At 40.5% G+C, this 14,697-nt stretch overlaps 2 protein-coding genes across 2 annotated transcripts; both read left to right on the top strand.

Moving 5' to 3' along the window:
* The first annotated feature begins 8,468 nt into the window (after window positions 1–8,468).
* Window positions 8,469–9,514, top strand: LOC144703066 (VQ motif-containing protein 19-like). The gene has a single exon (XM_078575149.1). It carries the CDS (start codon window positions 8,529–8,531, stop codon window positions 9,444–9,446), a length of 918 nt encoding a protein of 305 aa, XP_078431275.1. The 5' UTR covers window positions 8,469–8,528; the 3' UTR covers window positions 9,447–9,514.
* Window positions 9,515–9,680: 166 nt separating this feature from the next.
* On the top strand, window positions 9,681–11,867 carry LOC144703065 (putative pentatricopeptide repeat-containing protein At3g15130). Its single transcript, XM_078575148.1, has one exon. It carries the CDS (start codon window positions 9,880–9,882, stop codon window positions 11,569–11,571), a length of 1,692 nt encoding a protein of 563 aa, XP_078431274.1. The 5' UTR covers window positions 9,681–9,879; the 3' UTR covers window positions 11,572–11,867.
* Window positions 11,868–14,697: the final 2,830 nt, after the last annotated feature.

The following is a 14,697-nucleotide window of genomic DNA, read 5'->3' as shown; positions in this document are numbered from 1 at the left end:
TTTAGCACCATGTTTGACATTGGAAAATCCTAGGTCTTGGCTATTATGTCCAGAAATTTTTTTGGGTTCGGTGTCTTGGTTCGTCCATGAAAAACATGTTTCTAAGGATGCAGAAGCGTGTCAATCGATTCACAAACGATCTTTAAAATGAAAAATTGAATCTACCTTTTTGGGAACTCGTTCCACCCTTGAATTTGTAGCTCCGAGATCATTCTGAAGCCGTTCACATGTCCAGCCTCGAGAAGTATCCACCCGATCACTGGGCACTTGGATCTCCACCTCTTCCTCTTCAACTCTTCTTGGAGACTCTATCCTTAGTTGATTAGTGATCTAGAGAATGAAGAAAGGGAGGGGCTCTCAAATCAGGCTTGCATTTGTGCTTAAAATGAGACCCCTTTTCCTCTTTATATTTCACTTAAGGTTTTTCTCAAAATACTACAAAATAAAATATATCCACCAATGCCCTTATGACCTTGTGTGTGTGACCCTCTAGGCTCATGTATCATTCTAGGCCCAATAACATTTATTGACTAACCTTATTAATTAACTATATCAACATATAAACTAATTAAATAAGGATCGATTTAACCCAATCGATAGGTTAAGTTTCCAGCCCGTGGGGTGCCAAGCTACACCTCGTGCTCTAGAAGATACCGAGTAGTCTCAAACTTTTACCATCATCGGTTACTGTATATGTATAATCCATCATCCGCGCGAGACTCTCGAAAGACATAGGGTATGGTTTATCGTCAAATCCTAATCTGTCATTTGTTTATTAGTGATGCGTAACGGGGATCAATGAAGAATGCCTTCTCCAATATCCTCACTACCCTAGCCAGGGATTTTTCTGAATCGTCAATCTCCTTTTATACCGAGGGCGGATGATCCCGTCTTGACCACTCAATCATCTCCCTAAGCTTCTTACTACATCCGAACTATAACTTTTTTGAATCCCATGATTAGTGGCTCGTCAGTCATAGTCAAATCGTAGTCGTCCACTCAAGAGATGTCCTTGGTGTCTCAGGTCAATGGATCACTTATACAACCATGACTTGAATCAACCTGATTGATGTTTAGGAATAATACCATTCTGGGTGTCATATGGATCAATTCAGTGAACTCTTTCTCCAAATAGCACCCACTATCTGTCCTTAGTGTCGCCACACTAATAGCCACATGATCAGCTATACTTATCGTATAAGTAGGATCAGCTAGTGCTATTCTATAAGGATAATTCGATGTGCATCTCGACTATCCATCGAATAGGAATATTTAGAATACATGTTAAAAGACTAGTTATCAATATATTATGATCTCATCATAATTCGCTAAGTCATTGCACATATTTATGGACTTCATTATAAACATCACACTGAATAATAATGAATGTAAATATTTTATTCAAATAACTTAAATAAACATGGTAGTGTGATTGGCTTGACGGCCACATAATATCCATTAAATTTGAATGTGGAAGGCAAAAGGTAAAATGCACAAACCTATGGTCTCACTTCCTTTTAAGGCAATGATTCATTGTTCTTCAATTTCCTCCAAATCTGATTATCTGATTCCCTTATTCACTCGACCTGAAAATCAAACAATGTGGAGAAGAAACACTTCTTCACTCATGGCTCCCAAAACAGACTTTTAGAAAGAAATTCAGGTATAAATAGGGATCTCATATTCTCAATCTGAGAAATTGAGAATGTGTGGCCAGGATTTTTCAATCTGGCCATTCAATATCGTACTTTCCTTTATCGGATAGAACCATTAATCATCTACTTGAATTTTTGCTTGAAAATAGGCCCCTCCTTGATTGGGATTAAGCTCCCTTTGGGATCCCTATTGGACCTACTCCATAGGGGGCATCATTGTGCTTTAGCCCCCTCTCTTCTCCACCATTGATACATCATTAATATTTTAATTAACTATTTCATGTCATAAAATGAAACTCCAAGGAAATCATGAGAAAAATAAACCACTTGATTCAAGGGAATCAAGTAGGGTTAGTTCATAAATCATCAAATCCCATTAGTTATCACCAATTACAAAACTGAGTCTTGATTTCATTTTCAACATGAATATTTATTTTGCATATTTTTGATATAAATAGTAAAACAAATCATAAAAACACATATTCATCACTACATATTTGATGTCATCAATGGGTACATATATTTCCATAAGGTGGTACAATATGCCCTCCATGTAAGAGAATATACACTCTAGAAAGGCAATTTCTAATTATATGGCCTTTGAGACAAGCCTACTTCTTTATATTTTTCAAGATCATTGATAACTTATATTCATTATCATTCATATATAATATATAAATAAGGCAAATGAGACTGTATCTCATTTAAGCAAAATGAAGAGATCTCATTAAAAAATCTTAAAACCTTCAAATTTCCCATCCTTATGCCAAATTCAACTTCAAATAAATTAAACATAAATATCTCAATAGGGAAATTGAGGGATTAAGGCAAGCTAACTCGAATTCAGTTACAAAACTTCAGATGCTCCTAGTTTCTTTGAAACTTTGATTCAGATAATAATTTAACCTGACATTATGATTTTTTATGATCTAGAATATTTATGGCTTTGTGCTTTTTATAAAAAAATTTCAAATTCATGGAGGAAATCCAAATATTAGATTTACCTTCTATGTAATTACAAAGTAAATAGAACATTTCTATTCTGCATATTCACATTTGAAGCAGTTATCGTGTCTTGTTTCTATGTCCCATATTAGATACATTTTAATGTTACATTTCCAAATATTACTGACTTTCTCCTTTAAAGTTTTAAATCCATATAGGCATAGCAAGCCTAAATTTTTAATTCTGTCTCTTCCTCTCTCGGTAAAAATTTCACTACAAAAACAAGCTTCATATTCTAGCCTTACGAAGAAATTTATGTTTTTGGAGATCTTTCATGAAAAATTTTGTTACTGATATAATTTTATATACATATGAGTTGGAATCAAATTGTTTGGTTCAGATTTGGGAAATCGACGGAGAGAAACATATTATGGTCTATAATTTGCACCCTCAATGACCTGGGTCTTAATATTATCATTTTGAGACTCTTACTAACATTTTTTATTTTATTTGAATTTAAAAGTCAGACATAACATCCTTAAGATCCATATGCTCAAGAATTGTGCCATAATTCAGGATTTATGAAGTTACAAAGGGAACAATATTGTCACTCAAGCATTCACATACACCAATGCCATTGGTCCAAAGATTAAAATTTAGAAATCTTGGCTAAATGATTTTGAACTGTTGTTGAACTTTAAATTTATGGCATAAATCCATAAAAATCCATAGGCTCCATATTTTTCCATTTGATTCATGAGTGAAGAAGCTATAAGGCAGACAAAACTGTGAATCATGCTTTGTGCTGCCATCAATCTTGTCTTGACGACCATTCTCTAGAGATTTTTACTAATTGTTTTAGGGGAATAAAGAAGATAATTATAAAATGATGGATACCAATAATTTAAAAAAATTTCAGAGGATTTCAAAATAATTCACTGAAAATTTTATCATGAAATCAATTGCTGCACATTTTTTAGTCTCAACATATTTTGTTGATAGTTCATTCAATATTTTTTGTGCATTATTTGAAAGTTACAGACAAGTGGAGGAGGAAACATCAAGAAGCAATCCAATAATATCTCAAAAGAAGAATCCTGATTTTCACAAGCCTTCAAATGGTAGAAAATGAATCCTAAGAAATATTAAATCTACATCAATATACCTAAGAAGACATTGGTAAAAGAAAGAAATAACATAATCAGCGGAAAGGTAATGGCACTTTATATTGAAACATCTTGTTATACTTGATCGAAACAAAAAAATATTGAATATATTTTGTTGAAATAATATCCATATGGATGAGTATTTGAATTAAATAAATAAATAAAACTTTAAGTGTATCCTAGTAGAATAAGGGGTCAACTAGGTGAATGCATGGGAGGTTGAAGGAGATAAGGCTTTGGGTGTCGAGTAGAAGGAGGTCAAGCAGTGTCACTCTGAGAAGACTTTGGGATTGAGGGTGACATAGCTTCATTAAAATTCTATTTTATTGGAATCCTTGTTACTCTATTCTACCAGATGTTTCCCACTATTATAAAATTTTCTAGGAGAAACCCAAAGGCTCCTAATTCTTGAGTTTAAGGAAACTAAATCTAACTAAAACTTTAGATCAAATTGAGAGAAGATAAAATTGAGGTATGTTGAAGGGGAAATAAAATGTTAATCAAATCAGTATATTGTATGTGAAGTTCCCCCTAAAATTAAACCAAAATATTTTCTAAGCCTAAACTGTTGTGAATGTGATGAAAGTGCGCATAGCAATAAAAGTGTTGTGTTCTATGGCATTGATTAGATGAAACAAAAGATATTTATATGTCATAAGACATTGAATGGAATTTATAACGGCATTTCCAACCTATTGATCAAATCACTTTTGCAGGGATCAGATCTTTACATCAAATGTGTTGTTCAGCCTTCACACATTCCACCTGATTTCTCATAAATCAAATATCCTCTATAATTTCCACACGCCTTGTTCTCATTCCACCATCATTGTCATGTCGTCCTGATCTCATTGAGAAGGGAGAGGAAAAAGGGGATAAAGTAGTAAAACGTTTCTGGCATTGGTGGATTTAGTTCAAGGATTTCCCCTATTTATACTATGTGAGAATTTTTCATAAAAACCTAAATTTTAAATATATCTTCAAATTTCCAAGAAGCAATTGGAATGTGACCCTCTAGGCACATGTATCAATCAACTGAACAACTCTAATGGCCAAATAACCTTTATTGGCCTTCCAAATCAATAAACTATATGCTCATATAAATTAATTAATGACATATTGATTTAACCCAATCAATAGGTCAAGCTTCAAGCCCATGGGGTGTAAAGCTACACCGCATGCTCTAGAAAATACAAAGGAGTTTAGAAGATGCAATCCATATGTCACATGTTATCATCTACGAGCCCCTCAACTGATTGACACTCCTAGAATGAATTAGGATATTGTAAACGACCGAACCCTAATCGATCATTGATCTAATACTGATGTTTTTCAAAATCATCGGAGAACTCTTCTCTGATATTCCACTACCGTGGCCAAAGATTTCATCACACTATCTTCCTAGAGCTGTCACCTCTTGTACCAATGGCAAACAATTACATCTTTACCACTCAATAATCTTCTTTAACTTCTTGCTGCACCAAAATTAAGAGAATTTAAAATGGTTCGTCCACAAGATGTCTTTTGTGCCTTAGGTTTAAGGAGAACTTATACAATTGGGATTTATAATAATCAATTCAGTCACTCTTTCCGTTCAAGATCACCCAATACATATCCTTAGTGTATCCACACTAATGGCTATGGGATTGGACATACTCATCATATGAGTGGGCGTATATAATATTATTTTATATGGATATTTTGATTTACTCCTCGAACATCCTTTAAATATGTATATTTAGAACACATTCCTAACAACTAGTGATCCTAGGACTAATAATCTCATTATAATTCATTAAGTTTGATCATGTATCGGCGAATTTTATTATAAGCATCACACATGCACAATAGTGAATAGATTATATAAATGAATGCTGAAGTGTGATTGACTATGTAGACCACATATATTTCCATCAGAAAGGGGGTGGATCGATAAGAAAATTAATATTCTGAGTGAATTCCGTCAAATTTGATGGAAATTAATGCTTGGGAAAGGTTTAAGAACATAATAGAAGTAAAAATAGGAAAGACATAAATTCAATGTCTTTTGATCGAGTCTAAAAAGAATTGATGAAAAGTAAAAGTTTCAGAAAATTATGAAATAAATAACCATCTACTAGTTGTAAGTTTAATAATTATCATACAAAACACCAGGGGTTCCTATCAGAATCAATGCCAGGTCTCAACTCATCATGCACAGTGTTTCCAATTCAACTTGTAATATTTCTTTCTCCTCAAATTCAATTTGTGTGGTTCCAACCCATGATGAAGCCTCAGGCCCTCTCCTCTTGAGTGTTACCATAACACGCTTAGATCAAACAAATATTTTCTCTTGATCGATTCAGGTAAAATGTACTTGAATGCATTTGGATAATTATCTAAAAGTTAAGTTATAAATATTACAAGGAATATGGGAGGTGGATGACATTCCAGCCTTCAAAATGTGGTCATTTATTTTCTGATATCAAGCTCATAAGATAAAATAATATTAGTGGCTGCATCTCATATGTTTTTGTCAGTTTGAATCATTAATTGGCCCACTCGTGGATCCATGTGCCTACGAAAATCAGTCAACATAACACTTTAATGCGTCTGATCATAACGCATGTTGCAATGTAGTTAAACTTGATTATAATAACTTTAAATCCATGAGGAACTCATCGACCCCTCTGTATTATTAATTACTTTTTTTATTAAAAATTTTCATTTTTTATTAAGCTAAAAATTCAGAAAGCTCCCTTAAAAACTAAAAAAATGATTGACGTCAGCTTCATATTCATTCGGAATAGTATAAAGATAATAAAATTATTTTTAATGTTTATGAAATATTATAAATGTTTATGAAATAAATGATTTCAATCTATTAGAGTCATTAAATGACGATATTATCTGTGACGGAATCATATAGTTTTGTCCTGTTTTTTTCCTTCTATCCCAAGATAGCCATTGTCTTTTAATTTTGTACGATGCACAAAATTATATTTTATTTCCATGAATCCCAATATGTCAGAGGGTCACTCAGCAAAGTTCATTAGACATCACACAATATACAAGGTTCTGGGTTTGTAGTGAAAAACTCTATGAAGGATAAAAAAAGCATTTTGCACTATGTGCGAAGAACACACACAACCCGTTCTTCTGGGATGTCGGCACGTTCGCCCATGGACCTGACGAGACCACCAAAGAGACATAAACAGTGATCTGATCCTCCAACTTGGCAAGAATAATTTATTTGAAATACATTCCCTCGCTCTTAAAATCAATGTATCTTGGCAGATACAGGGCACACGATATCCAGGGACTTCATTTGCTCATATTTCCCCGCTAAATAATTTAACTTTAATGTTTATTTGATATCTAGGGACTTCAATTCGTCCACGCTGCTCGCAGACGCTGACAGCCCATCCACAATGTTTGACCAAATCCAGTGCATGGGGCCATTAAAGAGGCAAAATGATGCACCCGGACCCACCGACAAATATTGAATACTGAGCAAGTAACTAGTACTATACCGATCCATGTCCATCCTTACGCCGGATAGAGGCAATAAAAGACAGCATCGCTACTTGCAGTTAACTAATTAATTATTCGGTCCACACACGGAAGAGTCTTGTCAGTGGGCAGAAGCCACAGGATACGGCTTCACGTGATGGTCAATGGCTCTATTATGCCTTCTCGAGCTTCTCCTATCCGGCGGACCGCCATTTCTCCGACGATATTAGTGGGGAGAGGGGAGGTGGCTCTATCCCAAGACAATGAAAAAGTTGTCCGTCATCAAGTCGTAGAATATAATCCTTTCACGATGATCAGAGGGAAAGATTTAGAGAGGGAACTATTGACGCAGTCGGCAAGAGAGGGTGATAGAGAGAGATTACGACAGTAAATTATATTTACGTTTATAGTCCTATGGATTTAAAGAGAACTGTAGATATTATATACAGAAAAAATGTAACCCTGTTTACGGGAACTCTTTGAGTAGAAAGAGAGTTATACTGATGGGCGGATATACAGCAAGAGAGATTTATATCGATGCTCAGAAGATACAGATAGATAAAAATATAGCGAGATAAATTGATACATAAATAGATTGATGGATTAATAGATTAATAAGTAGATTGAAAGATATAGAAAGATAGAGAGATAGATGGAGAGATTGATTAGATAGGTAGACAGATAGAAGGAGAGAGAGAGAGAGAGGGGGAGAGAGGGGGAGAGAGCCAGAGAGGAAGATAGAGGGGAGAGAGAAAGAGGGAGAAAGGGAGAGAGAGGGACAGGGAGAAAGAGAGAGCGAGAGAGAGAGAGAGAGGGAGAGGGGGGAAAGAGAGAGAGAGAGAGAGAGAGAGAGAGAGAGCGAGAGAGAGAGAGAGTGGGGGAGAGGGAGAGAGAGAAAGAGAGAGGGGAGGGAGGGAGAGGGAGAAAGAGAGAGTGGGAGAGAGGGACAGGGAGAAAGAGAGAGTGGGAGAAATAGAGAGCGAGAGAGGGAGAGAGAGAGGGAGAGGGAGAAAGAGAGAGAGAGGGAGAGGGAGAGAGGAGAGGGAGAAAGAGAGAGCGAGAGAGGGAGAGAGAGAGGGAGAGGGAGAAAGAGAGAGAGAGAGGAGAGGGAGAAATAGAGAGCGAGAGAGGGAGAGAGAGAGGGAGAGGGAGAAAGAGAGAGCGAGAGAGGGAGAGAGAGAGGGAGAGGGAGAAAGAGAGAGAGAGGGAGAGAGAGAGGGAGAGGGAGAAAGAGAGAGAGAGAGAGAGAGAGAGAGAGAGAGAGTGATGAATGAGAGGATGGGCCACGGAGGGGGATATCAACCGGAAACGAAAGGGTGAATTTATTTCGAGGGTGGAAAAGGAGGGCAAGGTCTTCGCCGACCTCGAAACTTACGATAGACAAAAGAAGCTGAAAGCCAAGAAAAACGGCAGACGGAGAGGACAAGATCGACACGGTGAAGCCTCCCAAACTCCTCGCCCGCAGATTCCTCCTCCGTCCTCCTTCTCAAGTCTCAACCGCGCCAATCGGTACACGCAGATATCTCTCTTCTGCCTCTCTCTCCCCCGTCTCTCTGTTTCTGGATTGGCAAGGATGATGCCGATGGTGGGCAAGTCGGGGAACGCCCCTCTTCAAACTTCGCCAAGGGCAGCGACGAGCTGCAACAGCAGCACAAGCACCAGCAACAGCGCTACGAACGGAGGCCCAAGAAACGAGGCGAGCACTTATCCCACGACATTCGTTCACGCGGACTCCTCGTCCTTCAAGCAGGTCGTCCAGATGCTGACGGGCTCCGCGGAGACGACGTCAAGACACAGCCAGACCGCCCCCACAGCCAAGACAGGCCCCAAGAAGGCGTCTTTCAAGCTCTACGAGCGCCGCCATGGGAGCTTCAAGAGCCTGAAATCCATCGGGCTTTCGCCGAGGATGCTGCTGCAGCAGCAGCAGCAGCAGCCGGAGATGCTCTCGCCCAGCGTGCTGGACTTCCCAGCGCTGGCTCTGAGCAGCCCAGTTACGCCTTTGCTTCCCGAGCTCTTTAACCGGGCCCCTAAACCTGGTTCTCCTGCCGGGTCCTCAGCGGAGGAGAGGGCTATCGCTGAGAAGGGGTTTTATCTCCATCCCTCGCCGAGGGCTATCAAGCCGGGGGCGGCGGAGGCCCCAAGGCTGCTCCCCCTCTTTCCCGTCTCCTCTCCGCGAGCTTCCTATTGATCCGCGACCTCCCCCCGCTGTCTTTTCGCGTTACTACTTAATTGAGTGAAAATCCCCACTTAGATTGAGATATGGGGTGCGATTTCTTCTCAGAAACCGCTGACTGTCGGTCAAAATCCGTCCTTTGTTCATTCTCCGCGAGCTTCTTGAACCCCGAAGGCCGGAGATTTCATCTTATTGTTCACGGCCGTCGGTGGGAAGGCTCTTCGCTTCTGATGAGTAATTGCTGAAAAGGGCGAGCTTTGGAGAACCCGAGGGGAGTGCTCTTTTCGGCCGGCGTGATCCTACACAGAGGAGTCTCTTCCCTCGTCGTCTAAGTTGCGCGATCTCCACGTCGCGTGATCGCCCATCGGGCGAATGCCGTCGAGGTTACGCCAAAGGTTGGATTTTTCACCGGTTTCGGCTGTTCTTCTCGCAGCCAAAGGAGAAAACCATGTCATGCACGGCCGAGAGCAGACCTTTGCGTGGGTTACTTCACCGGATTATCCAGTCTGCCCTTGAGACGCGCAGCTTAAGCTTCGGCTCGGCCGTTCATGGCGTACTACTCAAGAGCCCGGCGCACTTTCCCGGGTCCCTATCCCTGTGGAACAAACTACTGGGTCTATACCGCCGCTGCGGGCATGGCCCAAAGACGAGGAGACTGTTCGACGAAATGCGCGAGAGAGACGCGGTCTCCTTCAATACCGTGATCTCGTCCTCGCCTGATCTCTCTCAAGCTCTGTCGCTCTATTCCCTGATGCGAAGAAGTGGGATGAAGCCCAACAACATCACCATCTCCGTGCTGCTGGCGGCTTCGTCTGTCTCTCCTTCTCCGCTCGGCCTCATAGAGCAGATCCACGCGCAGGCAGTGAAGTTCGAGCTCGCAGGCGACGGCTTCGTGGGCAGCGCGCTTATCAGCGGGTACAGCAAGTCGCTGAGGATCGAGCAAGCAAGCCGCGTCTTTGAGCAGATGGGCGAGGTGGATTTGGTAGGCTGGAACATCATGATCGACTCCTGCGCCCGCTCCGGCTCCACCGAACGGACGGTCGAGATTTTCTCTCGCATGCGCCGGCAACCGGGGGAGACCGCCGCCATGGACGGGTTCTCTCTGACCAGCGTACTCAAGACGTGCTCTCAGCCCGACTACCTTCAGACTGGCGCTCAAATACACGGATGCGCCCTCAAAGCTGGGTTTTCTATTCATACTCCCATCGGAAACGCGCTGGTGACGATGTATTCCAAGTGCCGGGGGAACAAAAACTCAATAATTTCAGTCTTTGAAGCTATTCCGGAGAAGAATGTTATCTCTTGGACAGCGGTGATCTCCGGGCTGATGCAGAACGAGCTCTACGAAGAGGCCGTAAATTTCTACGCGGACATGGTGAGAAGGGGGCTTGATGAGAACGAGTTCTCTTTCGCCAGCGTGATTCCTGCCTTCGCTGGCCTCGCCAGCCTTCGAAATGGGAGGCTTATCCACGCAAGAGTCGCCAAGTCTTCTCATGGGCTTGACGTGGCCATCGGGAACGCGCTCGTTGACATGTATTTCAAGTGCGGGAGCCCAGAAGAAGGCGAACGGGCGTTCAGGACGATGGGAAGACGCGATGTTGTGACGTGGACGGCGATGATTGGCGGGATGGGCCAGCACGGGAAGGCCAAGGAGGCTCTAGCGGTCTTGCGAGAAATGATTGCAAGAGGGTATAAACCAGACAGCGTGAGCTTTCTCGCCGGTTTGTGTGCTTGCAGCCATGGCGGGCTCGTCGAGGATGGGCTGAACGTCTTCCACGCCATGACCAGCGTCTACGAGATCAAGCCCAGAGTAGAGCATTACGCGGCGTTGATCGATTTGCTTGGGCGGGCGGGGAAATTGAAGGAGGCAGCGAGATTCATCGAAGATATGGGATTGGATTCTGATCCTGTTGCATGGGAAACCCTTCTCAGCGCATGTAGAATCCACGGCGATACGCGGCTTGGAGAAGTATCGGCGGGCAAGATCATGGAGCTGCGCCCAAGGAAGGAGGCCCCGTATATCATGCTGTCTAATATCTATGCAGAGAAGAGAATGTGGGAAGAGAAGGGTATGTTGCGGCACAGGTTGGACGCCAAAGGGTTGAAGAAAGACGTCGGGTGCAGTTGGTCTACCATGTAGTGGTGGCAGGGAAGGGGAGGTTTGTTGTTACTGGTTACACAAATGTGAGAGTTATAATCTTATGGGTCAGTCAGTAGTTATTTACCATACGGGGGCGGTAGTGGGGACGAGGCCTTTACTTAGACGATAGCGCGTCAGGGGGAAAGCAACTGCCACTGCGAACGCGCCTGCAAGTAGGGTACCCTGTCTGCGAACTATTAAGCTTGTCTTGCTTCTGTTTCCTCCTAACGTTCTGTAAGAATTTTAGCCTGAGGTAAGTCTCGGGTGGTGAATTTTGAGTTGAGTCTTGATTCGCACTGGGAGTCTTGATGCCACCGACCTACCCTGACATATCCTTCATGGGTAGGTCTTACTTCGATTAATATCCTCTCTGTTGCCGTTGCCATCTGGATTTAGTCGCCTATAGTTGGTGGATAGGTCTTTAGCCATTCCACCGAGTGATTTCTGAAGCTTTTGCCACTGTCATCTGAGTTATTGATTTCTGGAGCTACCTTATTTTCTTATACCACCTTGATAATAGACGGTACACCCTGTCATCATCCCTATAACCTCCAGATTTAAAGACTGATTTAAATCAATCTTGTAAATTTTCTGTCTGCTTACATTCTGCATTTAGAACCCTCCCCCCTTTTTGTACTGCATGAGATAGTGTTTTGCTGAGGCCTGAGCCCAATATTGGATGATGATATTTGGACAGATGATGTGCGGGATTTAGACAATGGGAAATCAGAACTTTACCGATATCTGGATATTAGATGACAACTGCACATATTAGTCGCTACAGTACCTATTTTTTGCATAGATATCTGTCCCGATATCAGTATCTGTCTTCATATCGGGTGTTGGACGACAATACTAGATATCAGTGTCGGATATCAATTTTTTAGGTGTCTGGCATATAAATTCAAATATAATTTAAATAATTTTTGCATTACCATAAAACATATATAATATATAATTAATAAATTGATTTTATGTCGAATAATGTGAATATTGATACGTTAATTAAACAATATTCAATGAAGGTGAGATGTTGAAATTGTAGGAGAAACATTAAATTTTAAATGGATTACTTTTATCAGGCCGGCCGGGCCAAAAGGAGCTCACTATCGCTAACAGTAAGTCCAGGTCATCCAAGTCAACACCATAGAATCAGTCATTCCCAGATCACAGGGCTATACCCCGAGTATTATTTTGAAAATTTTATACTGTTTTTTTTCTTTTTTCTTCTTCCATATGAAAAATAAAGTGATAGTGGGATCTCAGACAGAAATAAATTGTTGTGAAGTAAATGAGTTCTCCATTCAACCCACTGAAGGTTTTGAAGTAAATGAAATCCATCACAGGTGTGCACCGATATCCGATATTTGGTACAATTTTTTTATGTCTGCATCCGCCACGTCCTGACTCCAATTGTCCTGACCCCAAGGATATCCGTCCTGATATCCAATATCAATTAGTTATTCGATATCCATTTGATAAGTTAATTTTTAAGGTGTTAAGAACACGTTGTTTTAGGTAAACCAACTTACGTAATAAAGTTATAACATCCTTAAGCAATAAATAACCTAACATAGAGTGATCAAGGGTCAAACCACATAGAAGATAGGTCTCTAGTTATTGATTAGGGTTTCCTGAGGAAGATGAAAAGGTGAGAAGGGTGAATGTACAAACACAAAGGTCTAGGTTGATAAATGTAAATAGGGCGTTTTTATCTAAACCTAAAATGATTTCTAGCAAACTATCCAAATGAAAATTTCTCCTAGATTAAATATATCTTTTCATCGTAGTGATGCTGTCTTCACGTTCATGTCTCCGTGAGCTCATACATTTTGCTTGGTGCTTCAGCGTCTCACTCCGACACAAACAAAGAAGATAGAAAAGAAGAAATTCACTAACCTATTTGTGAAACCACACCTCTTGAAGCCTCCTTGTGCTCTCTTTCACCCGGCTAGCAATTTGCTAGAGGCCATGATGAAGATTTCAAGGAGAGGATGCTATGAAAACTCTTTTCCTTCACAAACCAGAAAAAGCTAGAGTACAAATTAAAACATTAAACTTACATGGCTTTGGGACCTATATATAGAAGGGCCACTGGTCAGAAAATGGATGGTTGGGAGAGGAAGACCCCATTAAAATTTTGGGCCACAACTCTTTCTGGACCAAAAGTTATGGCCACTTGAAATTTTTTCTGATTTCTCCTGATTTCTTAGGCCGTTTGATCATTAGTTATGATCATCGTTGTTGAGTTCGCTATGTGCGAGTCTGTGTGATTTATTTGTTCTGTTCGGTTTTCCAAACATAACATTAACAAATTTGCACAGATCATCGCACACACCCGTGTGCAGTTCGAATAGTTCGATTTGTGCGACTTTGTTTTAATCGTTTTTAAAGAATAAACATATGTTTATTCTTATATATGTGTTTATTCTTTAAAAATATAGATATGCGAATTGTTGCTTTGTTAGGTTTTGAACTTTCGAAGGATGCTTTCCCTTGGCGGTTCCTCTCTTGCTCGGTTATTTCCTCTCTTCCCCAGTTCCTCGGTGATTTCCTCTCTCCCTCAGTAGCTCAGAAATTTCCTCTCTTCCTCAGTTCCTTAGCGATTTCCTCTCTCCCTTGGCGGCGCAGCGATTTCCTTTCTTCATTTTTCAAGAATTCATCGATAAATTATTTATCGCCTTAACTTAATCTTATTATTAGGATCATTTGAATAACTAGTACTATTTCTTTTATAATACATCCACACTAAGAAAAAAATACTCTAAACTTTTTTTCTGAGAATTTGTGTGAATTGTGCAAATTCTGTGCGAATTTGTAGCAGTTTGTGCGAATTATACAAATTGTGCGAATTTTAAAAATTGTCCGAATTTTGTTTGAATTATGCAAATTTTGTTCAAATTGTTCTAATCCTGCGAAAAGCTGTTCTATTTTTCGTACAAAAAAAGAACAGAAGAAGGCCATGTGCGGTTCTTTTGTGCGAATTCTTTGTTCGTTTCAAAAGAACAGAACAGAAAAACCATGTCATTCATAACTGATGATCGGCTCCATCCTCTGCCATCCAATTGATCTTCATAAAGTGCGGGTTGATCATGGACTGTCGGATCATTGCCATGATGATCAGAT

Source organism: Wolffia australiana, chromosome 5 (genome assembly GCF_029677425.1).
Source record: "Wolffia australiana isolate 7733 chromosome 5, ASM2967742v1".
NCBI classification, from domain to species: Eukaryota; Viridiplantae; Streptophyta; class Magnoliopsida; order Alismatales; family Araceae; genus Wolffia; species Wolffia australiana.
The sequence above is the reverse complement of the archived record's forward strand: the minus strand, read 5'-3'. Positions and strand labels throughout refer to the sequence as shown.